Below are 27,008 nucleotides of genomic sequence, written 5' to 3'. Positions count from 1 at the left end.
TGTTTGTTTTGGAGTTTTATAAAAACAGTGTCACCTAGGAATGTACCTAAGAGACATGAAAACACGTATCTGTTCAAAGACTTGCATGCCAAGCAGTGTTATTCAAAATAGCTGACAAGTGGAAACCACCACTTGTGATGTCCACCAACTTGTGAATGAGTAAACGAAATGTGGTGTATCTGCATAAAGGAACTGACGAAGAAATGAAGTTCTGATGCAAGCTATAACACGGACGGACTCCAAAAACATGATGCTAAATGAAAGAAACAAGACATGAAAGACTACATGTTGTATGATTTCATTTATATACAATGTTCAGAAAAGGCAGGTCTAGAGAGACAGAACATAGGTCAGGGGTTGTCTGGGGCAGGGCGTGAGTATGGCTGGAGTGACTAAAAATAAGATGAGGGTTGTTTTTGAAGTGGTGGAAGTATACTGAAATTAGATAGTGTGATGGCTGCACAATTCTCTAAATAATCTAATAATTGTACACTTAAGCTGGGTGAATCACGCTGCAACATGGAAATGTAAATTAAATTGTACTTTGATAAAGCTTTTTCCAAAAAGGTATCATATTAGAGTCTTCTGAGGCTTTTTTCTCTCACAATTATGTTTATGAGACTTTGTTGGTGTTGTTGCATAGAGCTATAGTTCATTTATATTTACATCTGTAGAGTAGTCCATAACCCATCATGATGACACAATTTATTTCCCCAATCTCTAATCCTGTCACTGGGCATGTGAATTACCTGTTGTTTTTTTGCTGTTACAAAACAATTTGCCAGTAGCACTCTTGTGTATATCTCCTTGGTATATGTAAGTAACTTTATGCATGTTGAATTGAATAATAAAATATCAGGGCTTGTATATTATAGGTCTTTTTTTCGCTTCATTTTTTAGAAATTCATTCTCATTATAATTTATGAAAGTATTGTTCCCCCAGCAGATTGAAAATTAAAACAAAAACGAAACTGGTCCTCATTGAGCAATATTGCTCTAGGGAATATACTGGGAGTAAAATTGCTGAGCCAAGGGTATGCAGATGTTCACATGCAAAAGTTCAAGGGAGTCCCAATGTCAAAGTGCTTTCCAAAATACTTGCACTGATTTGCACTCTCACCAGCATTGGATGAGAGCTCCCACGTTGCTCTGTATATTCACCAACACTTACTATTGTCCAATTTTTACATGTGCTCCAGTTCTCTGGGTAGGACATATTTTCATTCCCTTGTTGCTGATGAGGTTGAACACCTCTTCATGTGTTTAGGGGACATTTGTGCTCCCCCTTCTGTGCTATTCCTGTTTGTTTCCTTTGCCCATTTAGTTTTTTCCTTTTTCTTCTTGATTGATACAGTTGGTCAAATACACTGGCTAGTAGTCCTTTGTCATTTAAATGTGCTGCAGATATAATTCCCAGTTTGTGACTTGTTTGCATTTCCTTGGGGTGTCTCTTGATCACAGAAGGTCTTACTTCTAAAGTAGTTGGATTTTGTCTATTTTCTCCCTTTTTGGCTAGCACCTCTTCACTCCTTGTATATCATGCCCCATTCCTGGTTGAAGCCCCAGCCTGGCTCCTACTGAACTGACAAGCTCCAGAGCAGAGCACGGACATCCCTTTTAATTGCATCCTCCTGCCCAGCCTCATGGCAGCCCCACTTTGTACTCAGTGATGTATTCTGGAGCTTTTTCTGTACCTGAGTCTTTCCCTGCCCCACAGACCATCCCCCTGTTGGCTCACAGAACCCCAAGTTATCCTGCAAATCCCAGCTCTGGCATGACCTCCCTTTTTTTAAACCAGTCCAGAGGTCTTTTATTTATTGACTTACTTATTTTTACACCTATTAAACCATGAATTCTCATGGAACAGGTTCTGGTGCCTCAGGGTCTTTTCCACCCGTTCTCCCCGAGAATGTGTCTTTGGGTGGAGCAGGTTGGCGCTTCTGTTGAACCCAGGTACCTTTCTCTTCGGCTTCTTTCTTTTTTTCACTTTCCTTCCCACATTTCGGCAAGCTATCTTGGCTCTCGGAGCGCTTAATATGCGCGGTACGTACGTTAATTCTCTTGGCCAGAATCTTGCCCTTAACTTGTTTGTTGACAACAATGCCAACAGCATGCTGGGAAACACGACAGGCTCTTCCAGTTTTGCCATGGTAACATTTGTGGGGCATTCCTTTTTGAACAGTGCCCATTCCCTTGATGTCTACAATTTTACCTTTCTTAAAGACTTGCATGTAGGTGGCCAAAGGACCAACTCCATGCTTTCTAGAAGGCCTAGAGAACATCTACCTGTGCCTCTCCTCCTTCCCTTTGTGGTCATTTTGGCACCTTGCTGGAAGAGGGAGTTCTGGCTGAAAGGCACACCTCCTCTTCTGAGAAGCATTTCCAGCCCCCCAAAGCTGAGCACTTCTTCCTCTCTTCAGTGGGCTTCACCTGCCTAAGCATCAGATGATTGACAGTATAGAGGTTTTCGACTATTAAAATGGGATAACTTTTACTTTGAAGCAGTATAGTTTATTAAACAGATACAATATTTCAAAACATGGCATTCCTTAACAGTGGGATGCTTGGGAGGGGAAAAATGGTTGGGAACCACCACTCTCTTGCCAGCGAGGCCTACCGTAGCCCTGACATCACCCTGCCCCCACTTAAACATTTCCAGGGCCAGGAAGCTCACTACCTTGGTGGGCTGGACTGCTCTAGTTGTTAGAAACTGTTTCTTATGCTAACTGTGTCTCCCGCCTGGCCTCATCGTTTATACTTGCTGTTCCTCACTGCTCTCTAGAGAAACACTTAGTGAGGCTTTTCTGTCTTTGACATGACCACTCTCTAACATGAGAAGTAGCATCCAGGTCTATCCGTGTCTCCTTTTCTCCAGAAGAAATACAGCACCTTCACTGATTCCTGGGAAGAGATGGTTTCCAGATTCCTCTGCACTTGGTCACCCTCTTGTGAACAGACTGCAGATTTTCCGCATCCTTTGTGAACAGCATGCCCTTCTTTGAGGAAAGCTTCAGGGCTGGTCTAACTGGTGCAGAGGGGGGCCTGATCCAGTTAACTTGAGTCTATTGGTGCAGCTGCAGAGTGTCTTGACAGTTCTGGAAGCCCTGTCAGCTCTGTGGCTCACACCGACTCTGAGAGCTGGTGAAAACCCTCAGATCTTTTCCATGTGAAAAATTACTTTGTTTATGTGCATTTTCACCTTCTAAAATGCAGAGTATCTGTAGAATTCACTCTTCTGCACTTGGGCTCAGCACTCCTCCCTTTGGAGAAAGTTGTCTTAGCGTTCACATCTCCCTGTAGCTTCATGTCAAGCACAAATTTAATAAACAAGCTATCGTTTTTTGTTTTTGTTTTCAAAGTTGACATTCCAAGGACAATGCGCTGTGGCAAGTAAGCATCCTTGGACCCTGTCTCTATTACACTCTGCCTTTGGGGTGTCAGGGCCCTGACTCCCAGGAAGCAGGGCCAAGGGGAAGGGGCGTTTCTTCACTCGGGGCCCCGGGTGAAGTTCAGCTCCATAGCTGTGGACAGTGATGACCTGTCTCCACCCCCCAGGCTAGGAACATCTGAGTAATCTTTGACTCATATCTGTCCTGTCTCCTATTGCCTAATCTTGCCTGGTCTTCATTAAAAATGTCTCTTTACTTTTCTTTCTCTCACTTGTTCCTCTGCACATTTCTCCTGAGACCACTGTGCTTGTGCTAGAGATGGTCTCATCAACACAGACTACCTGGATGATCTTGGATGATCCAAGACGTGATGGGTCCTGAGCCCCGGCTAGGGGTGTCGCTTGGGCTGAGCCCTGAAAGAAGGGGTAGGGGGTGGTCAGACCAGCTGTTGGAAGGCTCGCATTTGAAGTGGAGGGAACAAACTTATGCTGGTCAGCACTAGGAGGTGAGCAGAGGCTGGAAAAGCAGGCTGAGGCTGCCAAAGCTGAGGCGGGCAGTCAGACTTCCTCCTCAGGAAGGCTTTGCGTTGGGCAGTGCCCTGACCACAAACCTATTTCAGAGCCACCAGTGAAGATGTGGCTAGCAAACGTGCAGAGGTGACAGGAGAAGACAGTGGCCTAGGGCCCCCCAGAGACTGAGGGAACTGGTAGATTCAGTGTGCGCCAAGGGAGGTGGGGATGAAAGGAGGCAGGAGCTGACTGGTTGAGGGGAGGTGGAGGAGGAGGTGAGGGGGGTGACATGTTCCTAGGAGGGGAACATTCCAGAAGCAGGTCTGGATGGTGGGAGGGAAAGGAGATGAAGACCTGGTTTTGGAGGGTGCTGGTCCTTTGGTGTGAGGAGGTGGGCGACTAGAGGGGCCAGTTCTTCTCACTCCCACAGCTGCTGTGGGTCCACTCACCCTCCACGGGATCCTTTGCCCCTTTTCTCTGCCTGCCTTCTGGGTGTCGAGATGCTGCTGGGCCCCAGAGGACATCCACCCAAGAGAACTTCAGGAGGTGTTGAGTCCCTCCCCCTCCCCAAGCCCACCAAATTTTCTATCTCAATCACTGTTTGGTGAATGTGGGAGAGTCAAGTGAGGGCTGCCTGGAGGGGACTCAGAACACTCAAAGTACTGTCCCAGACCCTTGTCCTTCTGTGAAGCCAGGCCTGGCATTTGCCCCAATCATGCCTCCTTCCTCCCTTTCACCAACATTAATGGCCCTTCTATGCTGTGGGTGCTATGTGGGTGCTAGAGATACGACAGTGTACAAAATCAGGCCACGTCCATTGAGCCAGGCATCTAAGTGCTTTACATATCTTAATTTGTTCAAACCTCCTAGCAATCCTATGGCTTAGCTACATTTGATTCCCATTTTACAGGAGAGGAAATGAAGGGTTTTTACTTTTTACTAACAAAAAGGTTAGTAAGTTGACTAAGGTCACACAAGTGATGGAGGCCAAATGCAAAGTCGGATAAGTGCCACCATGAGCCACTCCACTGTCCCCTCCTCTCCGCTCCACAATGCTGTCTCCGTCCACTTTTCTGGGATGTGTCAAGTGCCATATCCTTTAGATGTTCTTATTTTTAACCCCAAATCTTAAACCCACTTCTCCTGGTTTTGCTCCTGGTGAGGTGACCTCTGCTGCCGTCCCGGCATGAACATACACAGGCATGACACCTGCCTCTTCCTGGCTTTGTGCATTCCTCTTGCCCTACCTGTTCACTGCAGTGCCCAGCCCTCTCTAAGACCCACTGCCACTGTCCCACCTACGGACCCTCAGCATCTCTCGCAGGCCCGCCCTTCTGCTCTCATCCTCAGTCTCTCTCTCTGTAGCCCATTCTCACACACAGCCTGGGAATGGATACTTGTCCTAAAGCACAAACCTGAAAACAGCATCCGTTTGCAAAACCCTTCCCCACGCTTCAGCTGAGTGATAAAATCCACGCTCCTTGGAGTGAAGTCCAAGGTCCTTCCTCCCCCTGCCTCCTCCACATCCTCATTTCTGGCCCTACCTCCACAGGTATCAATGCTCCCAGAGGCTCACTGGTGGCAGCTCTGGCCTTGATAAAGTGTTTAATAGTCAGCAAGAAAGGGGGTGAGACAAGAACAGTCAGATATAGAAAGCCAATCGGCATATATTAGCCAAGTGACCAGCTGTCCTGTTTTGGTCCTATTGGTCACAATATCTTTTAATCCAAATATCCTTTGTGTTTTTGTTTTTTTGGTAGTTAAAATATTACTTCTTTCATAAGATGGTGTATGTGAGAAAATGGCATATTTAAAAAAAAAGTCTTTACTGGGTGAACTAAAGTGTTTGCAACTCCAGTCAGATTCCATCTTTCTCCCGACTCAGCGGTCTATGCAAGCTGCCCACTGGCACATCAAGCAGACCCTGAGCTCTCAGGCCCCGGGGTCTTTCCTGCTTCTCTCTCCTGCCTGCAATGTCCCCCTCCTCCTATCACCTGCTCATCAGCCATCGTCCCTTCAGGCCCGACCTGCCCTTCTGTTCCTAAAGCAAGGCCTTGGCACTCAGCACAGTATTCAGTGAGTAGGACTGTGGTCATTCACATGTCTCCCCATGGAGCTCTGGGCGGTAGAAACTGGGCATCCTCATACATTTTTAGAGCCTGGTGCAGCTGCGGCCTACCATGTACGCAGCAGGTTTGCTGAGATCCTGACTAGAACGAGTCGATTCCAACCTCCCTTGCAGCAGGCATGGCTGTGGTGGCAGTGAGGGGCTGTGGGGGCGCCCAGGGCTCGCTGGCTGCAGCGGTCAGCCTGTATGCCTGCCTGGACTTCGGCACTGCCATCCCTCTCCTGCCCTGAGGGCCTGACTGGGTGACAGTGACTCCTCCCCAGCCCCCTCTGTGTGGAGCTCAGGTGCTTGGGGGCTGTGGCATCTAACTGTCCCTAAGGCACTATGGGCCCCGTGTGTGCCTTCCTGTAGCTGTGTGTATCTCAAGCGTTGTTCCCAGAGAGGGGCCAGGAAACTGCCCACACTCTGAAGTGCTGGAGATTATCATCTGCCTCCCAGCAGCCCAGGGAACCTCAGGTCAGACAGGAAGACAGAGAGGGAAGGGTGGGGGGAGAGAGAGAGAGAGAGAGAGAGAGAGAGAGAGAGAGAGAGAGAGAGAGGCAGAGAGAAGTGAAACAAGGTCTGTTTCAGTAGAGACAAACATGGGGCACGCACAGAGAAGGGGGGCAGTTGCCACCAGAGTGGCGGCAGTGTGAGGCTGGAGCTGGGGGTCCGGCGAGCCTCCCACTGGGCTGGGGGAGAGGCACCTGTCTGCTGGCTCTGACACAGTCCTCACTGTGGGACCCAGAGCACAGGAGGCAAATTCACTTCAGGGTCCACCCCTCGCCTCTAGGAAGTCCAGGGCCCTGACAAAGTCCTCTGAATGCTCAGGACCCCTGAGGGGCCTCCAGCCCTGCTGTCAGCCCAGGCAGCACCCTGCTCCCGCCTGGCCTCACTGCCCCTTCCCTGACAGCCCTTCAATAAACAAACTCCCTTAAGGCACCAAAGATGGGTCAGAGGAGGGACCCCTAGGGAAGAAGATGACATTTCGTTTTTAGTTTAGTTACTTTGTAGTAGTTTGTTTTAGGAAGGACCTCTTGAGAGGCCTTTTATGCAGATGTCAGACAGAAAGTCTCATGTTGAGGGGTAGGTGGCAGTGGACTTCTGTGGCCAGGCAGAGGCCACCTTGTAACCCGCCCCCCCCCCACCTTGAGAGTGAGGGGGGTTGACTAACATGAACAGGAGGAAGAAAGAATGTGAGCTGAGACCCTTCTATCTTAGCAGACCTCCTTTGATGGGCAGCTTTGCAAGAAGGGTGAAGGGCTTCCGGGGAGAAGCCTCTCCATGGAGGAACCTGCCTGGGGCCAGGCTCTGCAGTGGGCCTGGTCATCTAGGGAACGTGGCAAAGCCCAGGAGCTGAGCTCATTCATACGGGGCCACCACATCTGCTTGTGTGCAGCTGTCTAGGCAAGCAGGTGCAGCTGGGTCTTGACTCTACAGGGAAGTGAAGCCAGGACTGAGCCTTCCGTCTAAAAAGCCCTGAATGGTGCTTGGATTTACCAGATGAGGAGAGGCCCTTGGATGAGGAGAAAAACTCAGAATACATGAGAGTTCTCAAAGTCTCATCAATGTCAGGACCTGACACTGCCCTTGAAGCTCTGAAGGGCTATCACTTCATAGTAATGATACGTTGGGATGGATGACTTATTAAAGACTCCAAGTAGTATCTAATCTATGCCTTCTAAAGATACAGCTCTAGGTTCTGGAACCTGTGAGCCAGCCCTCGGGCAACATTCTTGGGCCCTGAACTTTATAGGGTGACACTTTGAAGGAAGCTTACCCAGAGCCACCTGCTGCAGTAAGAGCAGGAGAGGCGTTCTGGCCCCTTGGATCCCCTTGGGAAAGGGGCCCTTGCATCCCTGCTAGAGCAAGAGGTATGACTGGCCCACAGCAGGGGATGAGGCAAGAGACAAGGATCAATCCAAACTGGGGCACCAGCTGGGGGGGTATGATTCTCCCTGGTAGCAGCCCACTTGTTAGGGTCTCCCACTGGGTGGGAGGAATCAAAGGAACATGGCTTCTTGGGTAAGGGAGGTTCTGAGCCAAGGTCGAGGTGCCTTCGAATCTAATCTGCTCTTGACAAGGACCAGTTGGCCTGATAGGAGCACTCCAGGTAGGAGGTGATGGCCAAGGCCAAGAGGAGTGTACAGGACGGAGGTGGGAGGGGTGGAGCCAGGGTTAAGTGAAGCCTTTGACTTAGGACAGGTGTGCTGCTAACTTGTCATAACCTTGGAAGAGTCACCAGCCTTTGTGCACTCATCAGAGACAGTGCCTTATATGAGTGCCCCCCTTTTTGGCTCTTCTGTGTTCAGCTGACGTCTGACTTGGAGAGGGCGGCCATAAAGCCACCACTGGGGAACACTGCCTGAGCCTCCGCCCAGGTCACACTGGGGCATCTTCTGGGCCATGGCTTGGTCATCCTGCACTTTGAGCTCAGAGCGGCCCCCACTCCCTTGCTGCTCTCCGTCATGAGAGGCTTGGCCGAGAACCAGGGGGGATGGATCCAGAGTCAGCATGGCTTTCAGAGTCAAGATGAGAACTCAGAGCTTTCGAGGGCTTGGAACAAAGTGCAAGAGTCCTGGGTCTGCAGTTTATGGCTGGTTTGTGGAGTTGATGAGGTGGCTATCATTATCAGCCTCATATCCCCTCCCTCCCCACGCCTCTGCTGGCAACACCCAAGGCTCCGGCCACCCTTCACCCCCAGGCTCACACACTTGCTCCTTGGGGTCTTTCTTGCTCTCCACAACGAACGCCCCTAGCACTCACATAGCAGGTCTTCAGTGTTTGTTGATTGACTGACAGACTGGCCTACTCACAGAGAACAGCAGGGAGGTGGGGACTGAAGACACCACTGGGACACGCACCTCTTCATGTGTTCTTCCTGAAGGGGAGGGCTGGCCCAGGGGAGTGAGGTCTTGGGGCTGGGCTCCCATGCCTCCTGCTCAGGCCAGCCTGGACAAGGGGGGCTTGGCGGTGCCTCACTGACTGTGACCCTATGTCCAGATTCTCCATTGAGTGAAGGACAGGACCAGTAATCAGATACAACTACAACTATGAGCCTATGGACACTTCTTAGACACCCCGGGAATTGCTGCGGGGTCCCCGCTACACACCTTACACCTTCACCCTCTGCTCTCCCTGAGAACCTGTTTACGTTGCTGTTTTCTACTCTGTATACAGTTTCTCCTCTGTTGGGGAAGATAGTGTTAGAGGGTAGGGCAGGATGGAGATGACCATGCACATTCTTGCCTCAGGGCCTTTGCCCTTCCTCCCTCTTCCATCTGTTGGACTTACCTTCCCTTACATCTTCATAGGGCCTGCACCTCTACCCCTCTCTCCTCAGAGTCTTTGTCCTGTGACACTCCAGCCCTTCCCCTGCTTTATTTTCTTCATAACACTTGTTGCTACACACAATTAGGTCTCTGTGTCGGTGTACATTTACATGTACGTGTGTATATGTGTTGTTAGTTTCCTTTTCAATTATCTGATGCCCCCACTTCACATAAGTCACATAGAAGCAGGGCCTTCTGTTTTATCGATTACTATTTCTCCAGGGCCCGGAACAGTGCCTGACACAAGTTGGTGCCCAATAAACCTTTGCTGAAAGAAAGGAAAAGAAGGAGTAGAAGGGAAAGAAGGAAGGGAGGAAGGGAGGGAGGAAGAGAAGAGAGGGAAAGAAGGGAGGGAAGAAGAGTAGGAAGGGAGGGAGGAAGGAAAAATGAAGGGAGAGAGGGAGGGAAGAAGGGAGAGCAGGCGAAGGGGAAACACGTCCTGCTGATCCCTCCCTCCCCCAGGGGGCTGCACACAAACACCAAGAGAGGTTGGAAAGCCCACCCCTTCCATCGCCTCCCACCTCGGGCACCCGGTGCCATCATGCCACCTCTTGCACCAGGCTGGTCCCCACTGCCTATCCAACCCACGTCCTGTCCCTCAGAGCCCGGCAGAGGTGAAAGCTGGCCTGACTCTCCTGACCGTCACCGCTTCTCTGTCCATCCTGCAGGGTTACATTGGTTTGTGAGCAGGTTTTGTTCTTGTCTGTCTTGAATCCTGCTTTCCCAGACTGGACCACCTTGGGGGTCAGCCTGGGCCCCACAGCCTGTGACGTCCCTCAGCCCAATCCCCTGGAATTCTGGAGGTCCCCGGTGACTCACTCTCTTCATCAGTGGCCAGTCCCCTGCCTCGCTGCCACTCCTTCCCCACTGCTGCTGCTCCGCTGGACGCTCTGGCTGCTCCTGCTGGGGCTGCCGCCCCGAAGCTGCAAGATAGGTTTTTCTCCAAGTGATTATAGTTCCGTTTTAAGCTCATCAAAGTAGCCATGTGCTTTCAGACTCAGACTAGTTTTCTTTTCAAGGAAGTTGGAGCAAGCTCCTCAGGGAGTGGGCCTGAAGGTGCCACCCCCAGCAGCAGGCTGCTCCCACCTCTGTATACTGGTCAGGGTATGTGTCTTTCAGTTATTTGCCATCCTAAGGCAAGGCTTACCTCCCAGAGCTGGTGCAGGCTTTGGTTCAGGCATGTTGATCCTGGCAGTGGCCCAGGAGCCCTGAGGGGGAACTAGTTAGGCCACCTCCTCTTTCCTGCAGAATGCTCTAGTCCCTCTAGCTGTGTCTTTGGCCAGGACCTTCTTGCCCTCTCCCTGCTGTCCCTTTGCCACGTTAACCCCTGCTTGTCCTGTAGCTCTCTGAGTTGATGTCCCAGGCCCCAGAAGCCTTCCTTGACCCTCATATCTGGGGTAAGCACCTTTTCTATGCACTACGGTCTGAGAGAAAGGGCTGTTCCTGTCATGTTCACGGATACATTCCCAGCATCACCCAAGCACCTGGCAAACTGAAGGGACTTGATAAAAATTCTTGTAAAGAGCGAATGAATTCTGGGTGCATTTTGCAGAACCTTAGGCCTGGGGAGCCCGGTCTCCTATGCCTTTTGTATTCTCTGCAGCCCAAGGTTAAGGCCTCTGTCTGCAGCACGTGCTGAGGAGTTAACTAGCTGTTTCAGCCGGTTGGGGATGGGGAAGCTTTGCTGGGAGGGGCCAGAATGGCCAGGAGGCCCCTCTCCTGTCTTTCCCAAACAGGAGCAAGGTAGGCTTGCCAGGTAAATACAGGATACTCAGCTACATTTGAATTTCAAATAAATGATGAACACATTTTTAGTATGTTACATGAAGTGAGGCATGCTTATGCCAAGAAAAAAAAAAAATTAAATTCAAATTTAACTGGGAATCCATCTTTCTCAATCTGGAAGCCCTAGTAAGGGCAGCCCTGATCAGCCAGGTGCCGGTGGGACTCTGAGGTCCTATTCATGAGGTATTCTCACTGTCTTGGTTCTTCCTGCTCTTTAAATGCTTTTGGCCAAAGAACAAGGTGAACGCCAGGTGTGGTTTCCCAGAGCTGTCACGGACACACTTAACACAAAGTCTCTTCCTACATCACAACCTCAACTCCAGCTGCTGGATCAGATGGTTAGGGAAGGCCTGTCTTAGGAGTTGAGATTTGAAAGAATGAGCCAAGTGATGATTGGCGCACTCCAAAGTTGAGGTGGGAGTGAATCTGGTGAGTCTGGTGGTGGCTTTGTGAATGCCGGCAGGGACGGGATTGCATGCAGCATGCCCTGGACTGCATCCTCAGTCCTCAAGAAGGGGCCTTTGTGCCGCTCTGCCGGCCTGCTCTTACCCACCTCTGCCCCCAGCTGTAGGGTGGAAGCTTCTCTAGCTTCTGTGGCGGCAGTCTCAGCAGCAAGGGGTGTGGGGACAGCAGGGAGTGGGGGGGATGTCTGCCATCCTGGGTTGGGGATTCTGGTGCTTGACAGCAGTTTGGTGGGATCATCTGCTCTTTAAAAGGGTTGAGAGGAGCCATAAGCCCCTAGAGCTAAGTCCCTGTGTGGTTGCTCCCCATGGAGGCACCTTATGTCACTCAGAGCACCACCTCCACCCCTTCCCCACTTCAAGCAGACCTCTGAGAACACTGCTGGCAGGGTATGCTCTCCCCTCTGAGAGGGAAATGCCGCAGCCCAGGGCCATGGACCATGGGGGCAGGGGGAAGAAGGACCCAAGGGGCCCCTTCCTGCCTCAGCAGGCATCTCTCCCAGCTTTGGAAGGGGCTGAAAGCCTTATACTGGGAAGCTCAGCACTCAAATCACAGAGTTCCCAGCAGGCTCTGCTCCTCTGTGCCACCCTACCCACTCCAGTTCTCCTCCTCTAAGCCCAGATATACAGGCTAAACAATGGGAAATGGCTCAGTTCCACATTTAACACACAGAGCATTTGTTGCCTGCTGTTTGCCTGTTGGCACGCTAAGGAAGCTGTTTCTTAATTTAAAATGTCCATTAACTCCCTCCAACTGGAAAGTTACTCGAAACAAATTTATGCTGTAGCAGGTTTAAGGTTGGTCACTCTGAGGGGTGGGACCTGCTGTGTTTGCCCCATTATTAGGTGTGCCCAGGGCAGTGGGCACCCTTGGGTGTTCTGCTATGTGCCTGAGAGTATGTTGTCTCTGTAAGGGGGTATTAGATCTCCAAGGCCCCGCTTGGCCAGGGTCCTCCAGGAGCCTCTGGACACTGCCCATGGGAAGCCCACAGTGTGGGAGGTAGAGGGAGGGAGAGGGGGAGCCACGATGTGGGGGAGGGGTATCTCTTTTACATCTCCAGGGGAGGAAACCCCATTTCCCTCCTACCCCCAGGCTCTTGGTAAGTCTTGCCAGGCATCTGACAGGAAAGAACCTTTTGTTCTGAGCTTGTAAGAAGTCTGAGCTGGACTTGTTATCTACCCACAGCATTTCCTGAACAGGGGCTGCGGTAGGGGCTGGCCCCCAGCCTCGGCCTTGGCATCCTCCTCTCTTAGCTGTTGGGACAGGCGAGGCTGCCGCTGGCAAGGTCTAGGCCTTCGGCTGGTGAGAACCGGTATTTATCCTTAGGCTGGTTTGCCTGGGGGTGGGTAGTCAGTCTCAGACAAAGCCCCCTGAGAAAGGGGGGCAGGAAAAGTCACCGTGTGTGTGTGTGTGTGTGTGTGTGTGTGTGTGTGTGTGTGTGTGTGTGTGTGTGTGTGTGTCTCGGGAGGGTGGTACTGGGGAAGTGGTGAGTCCAGTCTTCCGGTACGGTGACATCTCCCTCGGAGCAGGGAGGAAGAAGGTGTGTTCCCCAGAGCTGCAGAAGCTGCAGCGTGGGCCCAGGCCCGGGCCGTGTCTGACACCTAGTGGCCACCTGAGCCCGGGGCGGGGCGAGGGGGAGGGGAAGGTGGTGGGAGTGAAGAGGGGGAGGGAGGGAATCTGGAAGCGCGGACCCCAGGCCGAGGCCCGGCCGCTGCTCTCCCGGCCTGCAGCCCCTTCCGTCGTCTCCCGGGCTCAGTCCCCCTCCCGGGTCCCGGTCCCCACTCCGCAGCGCCCCCCCCCCCCCCCCCGCCCGCCGCGCCCGCGGCCTCCGCGTCAGGCCTGGGCAGGAGGCCGCCACACCCACGGGGTCGCACACCCCCTTGCGTCCCTGAACGCGGGGTTCCCGTAGGCCGGGTCGCGAGGCCCGGATTTCGGAGGTTACCCGAGCTCGGGTCCAGAAGGCCGGGGTCACGGTGGCCGCGGCTGTCACCCCTCATCGCCCTGCGCCGCAGTCCCTGTCACGCGGCGTCAAGGTCGGGGCCCGGGACCCGGCGGGGCCGCGTCCATTCACCTGGGCATCAGTGGCGGCCGGGCCCTGCAGTAAGCGCGGGGACGTGAGGGAAGCACTTCCGACGCCCCCTGCCCTCAGCGTGACCCCCGCCGCGCCGCCCGCCTTGCGCCCCACCCGCCGCCCTGTCGCCATGGAGACGCCGTAGCTCCGCGGCGGGCGCGGCCGCCGGAACCGGCTGAGCGGCCGGGGCGCGGCGTGGGGAGCTCGCCTGTGGGTCCGCGGTGGGGCGCTGCGCGGCGGGGACGAGCTCCGGGCCCGGCGCCCGGCCAGGTAGGCGGCCCGGGCGGGTGGGTGCGAGCCGAGCCCCCGCGCGGAGTCGGGGAGGGGGCCCAGGTGCGCCCGCAGCGGGATGGGCCCGCCCCCCGCGCCGAGCCGCCGCGAGTCCCTCCTCCGCCACCTCACCCGCCGCTCACCTCACCTCAGCTGCTGCCGAGCCCCAAGCGGCTGGGCCGGAGGTGAAAGAGCTGGCCGTGCTCCTTGCTGGAGCTGCCGGCCTCTGGCCCTGGTTCAGCCTCCGTGCCAGTCTGCGGAAGTTAGAACCGAGAGGCAGGTGACCCCACGCTTGTCAGTGGGCCCACGGCTGATATTTTGCCACGTTCTAGAAACGAGCTGGGGTAGATGTGGATCAACCACCATTTGCCACGACTGTTCTTTTGAAACCTGAAACGGGCCCAACTGCTTTGCTGGTGGCGGGCCCTCCCTCAGCTTCGCCTCTCTCCTCTTGGGGGGGGGGGTGAAATGGCTAGCCAGGAGATCCCTTCCTTGTTCTGGAACATTCGCAGCTTAGTGGTGTGAGGGTAGGAGTTCCTCGTTTGGGAAATCCTGGCTCGTTGGATTGGGCCTGGTAGGCCCCTGAGCTGTGGGGACAGGGGGTGCAGAACTGAGCGGAGGAAGGGGTCCCCTGCTGCCTTTGACACCTAGGTGATGGCAGGGCCACCTCCACTCTCTGCCTGCTCTTTCCCCCAGGGCTCCACAGAGAAGGAGACCCTGTCCCCAGCTTTTCTCCTCGAGGTGGCCTCTCTTCGTCATACCCCGGAACTTGGCAGTCTTTGGGGATTTTCTGAATCTCATTAAATGAAGCTCGTCTCAGGATGTCTGGATTCTATTCCTTTGTTTTCACAGCAAATGAAGAAATCCCAAAGCTTTGCCACCTTCTCTTAGATACCTTGATTTCTCTTCTGAAATTGGGTTTGAGGCAGAAAATACCGAGAGAAAACTCGTAAGTGCCAAAGTGAGACCCACATAGAGAGAGGGCTGCTGCCACCCCACCCCCACGCAGGAGGAGCCCCCCGGACTTGGAGGTGGAGCCTGCCTGCCCCACCGCTTCCCGCCCTGGCCGCCTTCCCTGGGTCCGCAGAGCTGGGCTTCTGCTAAGGCGGTGTGCTTCAGCAGCACCAGAAGGTATTGGTGGAAAAAGCTACCCCAGATCCAGGGTTTTCTGCCCAGTGGGGGACGGAGAGTGGACAGAGGGGAGTGTGGATTTATGAGAGGGGGTAGTGCTGCCATCTGGCTCTCTGTGGCCCCAAACCTCTTGTGTCAACAACTTCTGATGTGTGACTCTTCACCTTACTCTTCCCAAGATGCTATTAGGACCAGATTTAGTTTTTGTCAGACTGTTATCTGATTGAGTATCTACCATGTGGCAGGCACTTTGCTAACCGCTATTACATATTTATCCCACTTATTTTTTGCCAGGCCAGTGAGTAATGAGGTGGGACTATCGATAGGGGACTATCGATATCCCCTATCTTGTGGATGAGGAAGCAGGCTCAGAGAGGGGACTTGGCTTGACCAGGACCACAGAGTCAGATGCAGAGGGGCTGGCTTTAAAAATACATCCGTTTGGGGCGCCTGGGTGGCGCAGTCGGTTAAGCGTCCGACTTCAGCCAGGTCACGATCTCACCGTCTGTGAGTTCGAGCCCCGCGTCGGGCTCTGGGCTGATGGCTCAGAGCCTGGAGCCTGTTTCTGATTCTGTGTCTCCCTCTCTCTCTGCCCCTCCCCTGTTCATGCTCTGTCTCTCTCTGTCCCAAAAATAAATAAACGTTGAAAAAAAAAAATTAAAAAAAAAAAAATACATCCGTTTGACCAGAGCTGCATTCATGGGTTGTAGGCACTTTTGCCTTGCTGGGACCTTTCTTCCACTAAAAATAATACCAATTTTTAAAAAACCCTATATCTTACAACAATTAAAAAAACCCTATATTTTACACTTGTGTTGGTATAAAGACAAGTATAATCCAGGCCAGATTAAAAATTAAAACATTTTCTTCAGCACTAAGTTTGTTTCTCCTTCTGATTTTAGCAGAAATCAGCATTTTTTGTGGGTCCCTACAAGTATTGGAAACCCTGGCACCAAGCCCACTGTACCTAATGGAGAACCAGGCTTTGCTTTTCTTCCTGCGGGCTACTTGGGGCCCTGCCTGACAGCTCAACCTTCACTTTGCTTTCTCTTCCATCACATTCTAGGGCATTCTAGGGCAATTGAGTCATCCCTTCAATGGGGGGGAGGGAGGGTTGGTTAGATCTTAGAAAAGATGTAACCTCTGTCCCCAATATAATCTTGCCTAACCCAATTAAAACCCTGCTGTGGCCAAGGAGGGCTGCAGCCAGGCCAGGCTGCCTGCCTCCAGGCTCTAGGACATGGGCAGTGTCTGGTCCTCATAATGAGATTAGGCCTGGTGGCCTTTTAACAAAACTGTGGGCATGAGGAGAGTGATTCTCAGCACGTTCAACCCCTGCGGGTATCTCCTGTCCCTTTTTGATGACATTAAGTGGAGTCTGACTGCAAGTTGGTGTGGGAGGGGAGGGGTGACTGTCTCAGCCCAAAGTTCCAGAAGCTGCCAGAGCTGTCACCCCCGTCTTGTGCTCTGACAGGAAGGAGGGTGGCTGTGTAAGGGGCTCTGAGGGCTATCAGAGCCTCCTCTGCTTCCATAACTCTGGTCTGCCCGGCAGAGGGGAACTTTGGGGTGGAGAGTGGCAGCCTCAAGGCCCTTGATGCTGCCCCCCACACTTCTGCTCTGGGAACAAAGGAGGCCCGCGGTTCTGGGGGCCAACCCAGCTGGCAGGGAAGAGAGTGTTCTCACTGTCTGGTTTGGGAAATGAAGGGGCCTGGTTCAAAGGCATTTGCTTGCTAGGGAGTGACTCTCAACTGCCTTCAAAGTTTGCACATGCAAAATGTGTTTGTGGATGGGTCGGATTCCAGCCAGAGTCAGTAGGATGCGGTCTCTCTTCAGCAATTGGAAGCAGCCCCTCCTTGCACAAAGATAGGTCGCCAGTGACTTGAACCGAATAGGCAACAGGTGAATGCCATTGCTGAAGGAATCTGGATCTTTCACACTCGGAACTTTTGGACTGCGGGGTCACCTGTAGGCAAGGCACAGACAGGCCTGCCCGAGGCAGGATGGTCTTGCTTGGTGTGAGCTTTCCTGCATCCCTCATACTTGGGCTGAAATCACCATCAAATTGGAAGGGAGGGTGGGGGAGATGGATTGGTCCTCCATAGTTCCAAAGGTCATCCTTTATCTGTGGCTTCCTCCTGGTTGCCTCATTACCCGGATGCTTAGTTCCCTAGGACAGGTGGGGCAGGTGAGCTGCCTTTGGAGCAGTTGACAGGAAGATCTCATGGAGCAGCTGGCTCATCCTCCTGCCACCTCGTCTCTCTTTACCTGTTCCCGTCCTGCTTCCTTCGTTCCCAGGAGAGCTCCCAGGGAACACTGGTGCTTGTTGCTGTGGTGGGCTTAAACCGCCTTAGGAGCATGGTTTCCTGAGGGGTGAGGGGTACAGGAGGACTGGCCTGGGACAGGGAGAGACCTCCTTGGAGCTCTGTTTCAAAGCGACTTCTTTGGCAAGTGCCCATTTGGATCCTTGATTGGCTTCAGTACTTGGAAAGCATGAGAGCTCCACCCTAGATTCTCGGCAAAGCCACACTGCCACCAGACAGCCAGCTGTTCAGGGAGTGCCACCTCAAGGTATTAAGGTGGGGAAAACTGTCTTCCGTGCGTATAGTGGAAAGTGCTCTTGGCGGCCTGAGTTGAACTTGTGGCTTGAATTCTTACTACCCTTTACTAAGAAAATCTGCATCTGCTGTGTAACTTGTCTGCAAGCTCCTTGAAGGCAGGGATCAAGTCTGAGCTGTATAGCTCCGGTGTCCAGCAGTATCTGCCAGCACACGGCAGGGGCTCGATGAACAAATGAGCAGCTATTTGCTGCTGGTAATTTGGGGCATGTCCTTTATCCTCTTTGAGCCCCAGTGTCCTCACGCATTGATTTGGGACAGCACTCCTCTCACCGTGGTTGTATGGCGAAGGTTCCGTGAAAGAATGCTGATGATCATAAGGGAAGGGAAACAAAAATAATGTAAGAACAGGGAGGGGGACAGAACGTAAGAGACTCATAGATATGGAGAACAAACAGTCTGCCGTGAGGCCCCTGGCACCCCCCCAGCACGAGCGGGCACCCCTGCTCTTTGCCGCAGTGGGTGCAGACAGCGTCAGCAGTCTGCCTTCCTGGGGAGTTCAGGGTGGAAGTGTACAATGCAGAGCGGCAGAGCCCCCCGTGTGGTCACCTCACTGCTCCAAAGTGTGATTTCTTTTCAGTGCCACCAGCTACTTCCCTAGTTCACAGCAGACACTGACTGAGGTCCTACAATTTAACTCCATCCTGACACTGTCTACCTGGAGATGGCAGGTTAAGGGCTCAGGCCCGCGAGACTGCCCCCACTTAAGAGGCCAGTCGCAAACCCAGGTTGGCACCTGTGCTTCCGACCCACCTGCTGTGGATAAGAGGTTCCATGGCCTTCTCCTCAGGTTCAGTTAATTTGCTAGAGCAGCTCACAGAGCTCAGAGAGTTATTTTACTTATTAGGTTTATTACAAAAGGATGTGACTCAGGAACAGCCAGATTGAAGAGGTAGGTAGGGTGAGGTCCGGAAGGGTCCAGAGCACAGGAGCCTCTATCCCCAGGGAACTAGGGTAGCCGTCCTCCCCCCTGGAAGCTCCTTTTGAATTTTAATGGAGGCTTCAGCACAGAGACAGGGGTGGTTAGATCATTGGCCATTGGTGATTGAACAAATCTGCTGTCTTCTCCCTCTCTAGAGGTTGAGGGGTGGAACTCAAAGGTACAGCCTTCAGTCACATAGTTCCCCTGGCACCCAACCCCCCCCCATCTACAGGTTATCTAGGGGGCTCAGTAACATAACAGAAGACAGCATTAGGGCTTTCTTGGGAAATTTTAGGAGCTTTAGAAATTTTAGGAGCTCCATCATATATATATATGTTTAATTTAATATAAATTAATATATATTAATATATGTTTAATTTAATATAAATTAATATATATTAATATATGTTTAATTTAATAAATATATATATTTAAGTTTTTAAATGTTTATTTTTTGAGAGAGAGAGCACAAGGAGCACAGAGGGGGGAGGGGCAGAGGGAGAGGGAGACGCAGAATCCGAAGCAGGCTCCAGGCTCTCAGCTGTCAGCACAGAGCCCGACACGGGGCTCGAACCCACAGACTGTGAGATCAGGACCTGAGCTGAAATCAGAAGCTTAACCGACTAAGCCACCCAGGTGCCCCCATCCTATATATTTCTTATAAGTCATAACATCACAGCCCTGAAGAGAACCTTGCTCTGGTTTCCGTCTGCCTCCTTAGGAGACTGGCTGGGAGGGAAACATGCTGGCTCTGGCTTGCCCGGCCACAGAGCAGCTCCGAGATACAGGGGCGACGATCCCCTTTGCGGCCCTGAGCTCCCTCTGCTGTCGTTGGTTATTCTGCTGGGCAGGGAGAAGCTGTGGCAGGTCTGCCAGCAGCAGAGCACGTTCCTTCTGTTCTTCCTGATTCAGAGCTAATCAGATTCTGACTGTGCCCCGGGCTCTCTGGGGATAAATCTAATAAAGGCGGGGAGGACGGAGAACAAGTGACCCGAGGACAGCCTCTCTCCGGTAGATTTTTCCTGTTAGAGTTAGGGCAGAGGAATAGATCCCCAGGAGACCCAAGGAAGAGTAGGACGCGTTCCTCGGAGGAGGCACGACAGCAGACAGGCACAGGCGAGCTTCGTGGCAGGCAGGCAGACTGCCGACGGGGTAAGTGGGCTCCAGGCCAGCGTTGGGGATGCAGAGGTGGGGACAGAGAAGAAAGAAATGTCCCTTTCAGGTTGTGGGGCAGGTGAATGGAGGGGAGGGTGAGTGGCAGGGAGCCGGAAGAGAGGCGCAGGGAGTGAGGCAGAGTGTTGTGAGAGCCAGGGAAGCTGAGTGGACTTGGTGAGAAGATGCGGGGCTGCAGATGGAAACTGAGTTAGGATCGTGTTACAAGTGTTGCCATTTCACTGGCAGCCGCCCCCGTTTGCACAAGGTGGGACAACATGAGTTGGGGAACTGGCCTCGTCCTCGTCCTTGTCCCTGGCAGGTCTGGCGGGTTAGAAGGGGTACAGAGATTGGGGTGGAAGCTCCATGCTCTGGCTGGGGTGGTGGCAATGAAGATGGCCAGGAGGGAAGTGATGGTGGGGACCCTGGGGGAGAACCCCGAGGATTCGGTGGCCTGTCTGTAGAGGTGTCAGCGTCGGGACCAGGAGGACAGCCGCAGCGGCCACCTGCACGAGGTCAGGATTGGATTCGGTTATGACGACGATGGGCAGATGAATTGACTAGGGATGTGCGGAGGAGTTTGAAGTGTTTGCTGATGTCGGTAGAGATGTGTGGTGGGTAGCTAGAAATGGGGTTTGTATTTGGGGGAGAGGACAGAACTGGCCCTAGATGTAGGAGTTGCCTTGGGTAAAGGTGACAGATATGGACGGTGGCAAGAGTCTCAGAAATAGGGGTTCATTGTCTGCCAGGGCTTCTGGAAACAGGTGTTCCCACCTGCTATGGGAGTGTGTTTGGAAGATCATTTGATAAAATGTCAAAAACCTAAACGAGAACATAGCCTTGCTGCAGGATTCCAATTCTCCATTTAGGAATTAATGAGACACATGTGCAAAGGTGATCGCATGGTGTGGTTTATTTAGTGAAAAACTGGAAGCTAGCTAAATGTTGAACAGTTGGGATTGGGGTTTGGTTAAAGTGTGGAACAGCTGTATGGTGCAGTCTTGTGTTGTCATTGAGACAATGATGTGAATGTATATTCATGGACAGGAAAAGATTCACAGGATCTACCGTTAAGGTAGAAAAGCAGGTTAGAAATCGGTATGTCTCTATTTTTATAAAAGAATGTATATGTTTGTAGAAAAAAAGGATGTAAGGACACATGAAAATGCTGATTACTTGTAATTTTTTCCCTTTTTATGTTAATCTGTATTTTACTGTAGGGAGTATGTATTAGTAACACTCGCCACTGCCCTCAACTTTTTTTAATGGTGAAGTTGCCAAAATTTGTCAGATGTGGCAGAGAGAATCGGGGGGTAAAAAGAGACCTCCCCAATTACTAGTAGAAGACCGGGCCGACTGGACACTTGTTCTTGAGCGGTACAGGGTGGAGAGAGACAGCAAGCGCTGGGTGTTAGAGGGAGACCCAGAACCCATTAGGCCATGTCTCTGCACCGCTGTCATTCTCTGGAATGTTTCCACTGCTGCTTGGAAAGCCCAGGACGCTGCGGGCAGAGAACCTCTTTCTGTGGGCTCGGGACCCTGCAGCACCGAGGCAGACAGATGGAGGAGGCCATCCTTGTTCATCACCGGCCTCGTGCCCTGGCTGCCTCTCCTGACTGGGCGTGTGGGCCAGGCCTGGGCTCCGGGTCTGGAGAACTATCTGATTCAGGGTGAAGAGCTTGCGCGAAGGCCATCCTGACCCTGGGGGAGGCTAACATGGGGGTGCACTGGGCAGAGGAGCCAGAAAATGCGCTTACCACACACACAAACACATGCATACACGTACACAGGCATGCAGGTGCACACACACAGGCACACATGCACAGACCCCTGAGCAAGACTTTCCCAAGCCTCCTGGAACTGCCACTTTCTTATCTGTGGCATAGGGACAGTAACTACCTGCTTTACTGTCCCATACAGGATGGCTATGAATTAAGTGATGTGTATGAAACACCCCATGGGCTCTGAATGCCAAGGTGCTACTCCCTGTCCTGAGTAGGGGTGCAGACCCGGCGGGCCCTGAGCGTGGGGGGAGGAAGTTGTGGCAGGGGGAGCAGGCTGTGGGGCTGCTCCTGTTCCCCACGTCGTCTTCAGGCAAAGCAGGGTCAGAGCACGGGGGCAGCTGTGGGGGCTGCACCCAGGCTCCTGGGGAGGGCAGGATTTCTCCTTCTGTCGGCCACACGGCCACACGCTGGGTGCATGGGTGCAGGGATGTCAGCTTTCTCATTCTCTCTGGACGTACTTGTGACCCATCTGGAGGACAAACCGTGACTAACTCTGTACCTTCAAGGGATTTTCTCACTTCTCTGAACCTCCTCTGTGAGCCCCACCTGAGAAAAGCCAGGGCCTTGGGAAACAGAATGCAAGGCACAGGCACGTCCCCCCACCTCTGAATCTGGAGGACCTTCACTTGCACCCTCACTGCATCTCATAGCCAGGTGCTGGCCTGTCTGTCTCTGGGGGAAGCGGGGCACCTCTGCTGAGCTGTACTTGAATCTCGGGAAGGGATGGAAGCACTGCTGTAGCACAGGGGCCGGGAGAGGTGGGTGGAAGGGGGCAGCGGGCTTCGGGAGGCCGGGACATGGCCTCTGGAAGCTGTGGGCCACTCTGAGCTTTGCTGTTTTCCCTCCAGCAGCTGCCTCAGCATGGAGAGCCACGCAGGCCTGGCGGCCACCCCCAGGGCGCTGCCTTACTACGTAGCTTTCTCCCAGTTGCTGGGCCTGATCGCAGTGGCCACGACTGGTGCCTGGCTCGGTCTGTACAGGGGCGGCATCGCCTGGCAGGGCGTCCTGCAGTTCAACGTGCATCCCCTCTGCATGGTCATAGGCCTGATCTTCCTGCAGGGAGATGGTGAGTCCCACCCTTGCTCCTGAGAGCGGCGGTTTGCAGGAACCCTATCATCCCTGGGGTCTCCTGCACTTAGACACATCTAAGATTCTAGAAAAGACAGGAAGGAAGCTGGCTTGGGGCCTGGGAACACCAGGCATCCAAATCTAGGGGCCTGATGTTTGTGGAGCATCCAAGGGTGTGCGTGTAGAGCAAGCAGCCCAGGGGCTGGGCTATGAGCTGAGGCTGGCTTCTGCAGGGGTGGTTTGAAGTTGGAAGAAAAACGGTGAGTGTGCGTGTGTGTGCGCATGTGTGTGCGTGTGCATGTGTGCATGTGTTGGGGGAATGGTGGACTTGGCAGAGCTGCAGCTCCTCTCTGGGGCAGGAGTGAGCCTGTGACTGGCCCCCACCCTGCCTTCTGTGTGGCCTGCTCTGGTAACAGGAAAGCTGGATCTGGATCTGTTTGACCCATTCTTCCTAGGGGCGGTCCTGGTGACAGCCATTCCCCAGCAGCAGATTCCTAAGAGGCATTCCCCGTGCCACCTGGCCCTGTCCGGCTCAGCCCTGTGAGGGGGATTAGCTTGGGAATCGGGTTCCCCACCTAGGGAACCTGGTTGCGGAAGGTAGTGAGTATCTGCTCAGCTTCAATACTGGGCTATTTGAGGACCATCAGAGCTAAGAGGTGAACTCAGAAGCTTGGTGACACCTAAGCGTGACTGCACGAGGAACCGAGGACACAGCCCAGAATACACGGGACACTTGATAAGAAAGTGGTGGCGGCAGGGGCGCTAGGGCACACCTACCCGAGGGCCCCCGCGAGGCCCCACGGAGTCTGTTTCCTGTCCTACTGCCTGTGGCTGTGGTGCCTTGCCAAGCCCTTGGTGCAGATCACCTCTGCCAGCCAAGCTGCGTCTCCTCGCTGCCTGTGGCAGGCGGGCCTGACCTTCCCTTTCTCACTCCCTGAAAGCCCTGCTGGTTTACCGTGTCTTCAGGAACGAGACCAAACGCACAACCAAAGTCCTGCACGGGCTGCTGCACGTCTTCGCGTTCATCATCGCCCTGGTGGGTGAGTTCCTGGGCACGGCTTTCCCTTTCCCCCACCTCTGCTTCTAACTTGGTGGGGGGGGGTCGCCGCTTGACACGCCTGGTCTCCACGCCGGTTCTGTTGTGGTCCCGTCCCCATCCCTCCCGCGATCCCCCACCCCCCAGGCATCCCCGGCTGGGACGCTGGGTCCTGGCAGCCCTCAAGCCGGGACCAGATCCCAGAAGTCCCGGCTGGTTGGGTTTCCCTTGGGTCACCTCACCCGCTCCCCTCCCCACCAGCCCTGTCCTCACACGGCCCCTCTCTCCGGTCCAGGCCTGGTGGCGGTGTTCGACTACCACAGGAAGAAGGGCTACGCTGACCTGTACAGCCTGCACAGCTGGTGTGGCATCCTCGCGTTTGTTCTCTACTTCGTGCAGGTGGGCGGTTCTGCGCCTCAGCGGTGGGGTGGGGGCGGGGGTGCACGAGGCCACGGCGGGGCCGCCTGTGCCACAGAAGGGCCCGCTTTCCCGGGCGTGTGCCTGAGAGTGGAGGAGGTGCTTTAGCACAGTTGGACGCTGCTTTCGGATCCCCAAGGGGGTACGAAAGCCAGGATCTCCCAGGCGAGGGTGCCTCAGACCCAGGCCGCCTTCCAGCTGACGTGGCACATGTGTCTGGCCACGGGCCCGGGCTTCCAAGCGTTTGAGCGCGATGAACCGAGATAGGCCTCGAGTGCCGGGGCCAGGACCTTTCCCAAAAGCGCTTACTGCTCCCCCCACCCTGCTCTTGAGATGAAGAAAGCCAAGCGGTGGATGGAGGGGTTCCCAGACTGCGTGTGGACATGGCCTACGTGGGGTGACCTTGGGTGGGTCAGACGGCGGCCGGCTCAGTCTCCGGCACCACCCCGCCTTTCCTTGTAGTGGCTCGTGGGCTTTGGCTTCTTCCTGTTCCCTGGAGCTTCGTTTTCTCTGCGGAGCCGCTACCGCCCGCAGCACATCTTCTTTGGCGCCACCATCTTCCTGCTCGCTGTGGGCACAGCCCTGCTGGGCCTGAAGGAGGCGCTGCTGTTTAAACTTGGGTGAGTGTCCTGTGCCACCACGGGCCTCGGGAGACGGAGCCCTGCCCTCTGCTTCTCTGGGCCTCTGCCTTCTGAGGCAGCTTCTTGTGGAGTTAGCGGAGCAGCGGTTTTCCTCTCGGGGCGGGGGATGGGTGGGGCTGGGATTGGAATACCACGCCAGCTTTCTGGCCTTGGTGTGAATGGCATTTGGGCCTGACCGTGACCCCTCGGGTGGCTTCTCCCTTCCACCCAAACCCTGCAGGGCCAAATATAGCACGTTTGAGCCTGAGGGCGTCCTGGCCAACATGCTGGGCTTGCTGCTGGCCGGCTTTGGCGTGACTGTGCTCTACATTTTGACTCGCGCTGACTGGAAACGGCCACCCCAGGCGGAGGAACAGGCTCTCTCCATGGACTTCAAGACGCTGACCGAGGGCGACAGCCCCAGCTCCCAGTGACGGCCTGCCCTCGTCCCACAGGGAGGGTCTGGCTGCGGCTGGCCTCCTCGGTTCCGGGAGGTTCTGATAGGCGTCTTTGCTGTGCCCTGTCGAGGCCGTCTTTAGGCTGGGTGGCTCTCGGGGAGGGCTCGGCAGTGTCGGTAGGGACCGTGAGGGCAGCGTTCCCCCTCGAGCGCTGATTTCTGGGGTTTAGGGCTTGACCTCCTCTACTTTCTTCTCCTTGCTGCTGCTTTAGAGTCCTGTTAGTCATGCACAGACCCCTGCCCCTGTTGTCGCTGTCACCCCCTCAAATCAAGAAGCTTTGGGTAGAATTTTGGGTGGTCAGGCCTGGTCACAAAGGCATAGATCCCTGAAGGAGATGCAGGGTGGCTCTCCCCTTGAGGCAGCGGATGCTGGGCCGCGTCCAGTGGCTGCAGAGAGCACAAAGCTGTGGGATAAACTGGGGCTCAGCGACCGGCCTGGCAAGGCCAAGACTTGCTTTATGTAACACTGAATTCAAACCAGGAGTCTCGCTAGTCTGAATAACACGGTGGTGTGAATGGGCCCAGTCTTTGGCAGTAGAGCAAGTGATATTATGTGTAAAATATGTTGGTATTCGGAGCGAGGTTCCCCAGGAGAGGGGAGGGACTGGCCCCTGGGAAGGTCTGGAGATGTGGCTTTGGCCCAGCTGTGCTCTTGGCCTCCCCTCTCTTCAGTCCTCAGCCCCAAGATGCTGTGCTGGGTGGGAGAGGGACAGGGCACAGGACTAAGACAAATTGTACTTGGCGGCTGAGAGAAGGGGAAGGAGGTGGCCCCTCGCACTGGCGGGCTGGGTGGTAGGCTGGCCACTCCCTGCAGGGGCCCGGGCCACCAGTGCCCCGGTGTCCCTGCCCTCACAGCCTGGCTCTGACTCGAGGCCGAGGGCATACGTCTTGTTTTTGTTTTTAAACAAAAAACTGCCCTGTTGCCCCCTTTCCCTTTCAGTGGGGAAGGCAGGGCCGCCTGCTTCTGTCCAGGAGGAAAGCCTCATCCCCTTACCTGGGCCCATCTTTGCAGGAGGTTGGGACGGAGTTGGAATTGGGTTAACTCCCCCCAGCTGTGTAAGTGTGTTATGCTGCCGCCTGAGTCACTCTTTGGATTCAGTCTGGAAGTAACGTGATCAGAGCATTGACCTTGTGCTTCTTGGACTTGAGGAATGCTCTCTTCTTGTTTTCCTCATTTTCTGGGCTTTGAGGAACATGACAATTTGAGACAGACACAGCTTACTTAAGTGAAGAAATGAATGAGGTTTCTAAGCCCGGCTACTGTTCTGTAGATGGGTTGCCTTTTTCTCACCTAACCGCTGCCTTAGAGAAAGGGGCTGGCCGCTTCTGATGCTCAGATTTCTAACCCTCCGCTTTGCCACAGGCCCTGCCTTAGGCAACAACGCCAGTTCTCCCAGCAGGTGCCTGCAGGTCCGGAGCCCTCCCCAGCAGGGCTGCCCAGGCCCCTCGGAGCCTCTCCCGGCCTCCCTGTCCCAGCCTCCCTGCCTCCGCCGCAGCTTGTCTGGAGGCTACACCGCGTGCTCCGCCAGGAAGGGGCTCCGTCAATTCTTTCACCACCTGGCTCATGCTGAATAGCCAGGTATTTTACAGGTGGAGAGACTCCTGCTTGGACAAACTACCAAAGTACAACTGTGTATCTACCCGCTCCCCGCCCCCCCCCCCCCCCCCACCGCCTCAGAATGCCACTTAGAGAAACGGAACCTTAAATTTGCAGTAAGAATCTGTAAACTGGTCTGTTTGCCAACGTGTATGTTGGATGATTAAGGAGGCCCCCTGAAAGCTGATCCACTGTGGTTTATTTTACTTTGCCTATGGCCAGTTGTCTGTGAAGTACAATGTAGCGTCGGTGCAACAGATGATTCAATAAATGTCTACAGCTGA

The 27,008-nt window shown here is 53.9% G+C and overlaps 2 protein-coding genes across 7 annotated transcripts in view; one reads left to right on the top strand and one right to left on the bottom strand.

The window, feature by feature from the left end:
- The window catches only part of LOC147574469 (uncharacterized), a 22,635-nt gene extending 7,704 nt beyond the window's left edge, over positions 1–14,931 (bottom strand). For 2 of the 5 annotated variants that reach the window (XM_086687684.1, XM_086687686.1), the window contains exons 1-2: positions 13,656–14,931; positions 10,157–10,260 (exon numbers count right to left, since the gene is read on the bottom strand). In XM_086687684.1, coding sequence (XP_086543810.1) covers positions 10,165–10,260; positions 13,656–13,787 — 228 coding nt within the window. In that variant the 5' untranslated portion in view covers positions 13,788–14,931 and the 3' untranslated portion in view covers positions 10,157–10,164. Of the gene's footprint in view, positions 1–282; positions 10,261–13,526 lie in introns of those variants that run through there. The other 3 variants (XM_086687682.1, XM_086687683.1, XM_086687685.1) reach the window with 3 other exon arrangements.
- Positions 13,768–27,008, top strand: CYB561 (cytochrome b561). Of its 2 annotated transcripts, none has more exons than XM_086687680.1 (6): positions 13,768–13,925; positions 22,381–22,595; positions 23,539–23,637; positions 23,929–24,032; positions 24,513–24,670; positions 24,912–27,008. In XM_086687680.1, exons 2-6 carry the CDS (start codon positions 22,391–22,393, stop codon positions 25,102–25,104), a joined length of 759 nt encoding a protein of 252 aa, XP_086543806.1. In that variant the 5' UTR covers positions 13,768–13,925; positions 22,381–22,390; the 3' UTR covers positions 25,105–27,008. The 2 variants fall into 2 exon arrangements, with proteins under 2 accessions (XP_086543806.1, XP_086543805.1); XM_086687679.1 differs by having other exon boundaries at positions 13,769–13,925; positions 22,378–22,595.

This window comes from Puma concolor, chromosome E1, assembly GCF_028749965.1.
Source record: "Puma concolor isolate L17-30 chromosome E1, mPumCon1.1.hap2, whole genome shotgun sequence".
NCBI classification, from domain to species: Eukaryota; Metazoa; Chordata; class Mammalia; order Carnivora; family Felidae; genus Puma; species Puma concolor.
This window is presented reverse-complemented; position numbering and strand designations above follow the sequence as displayed.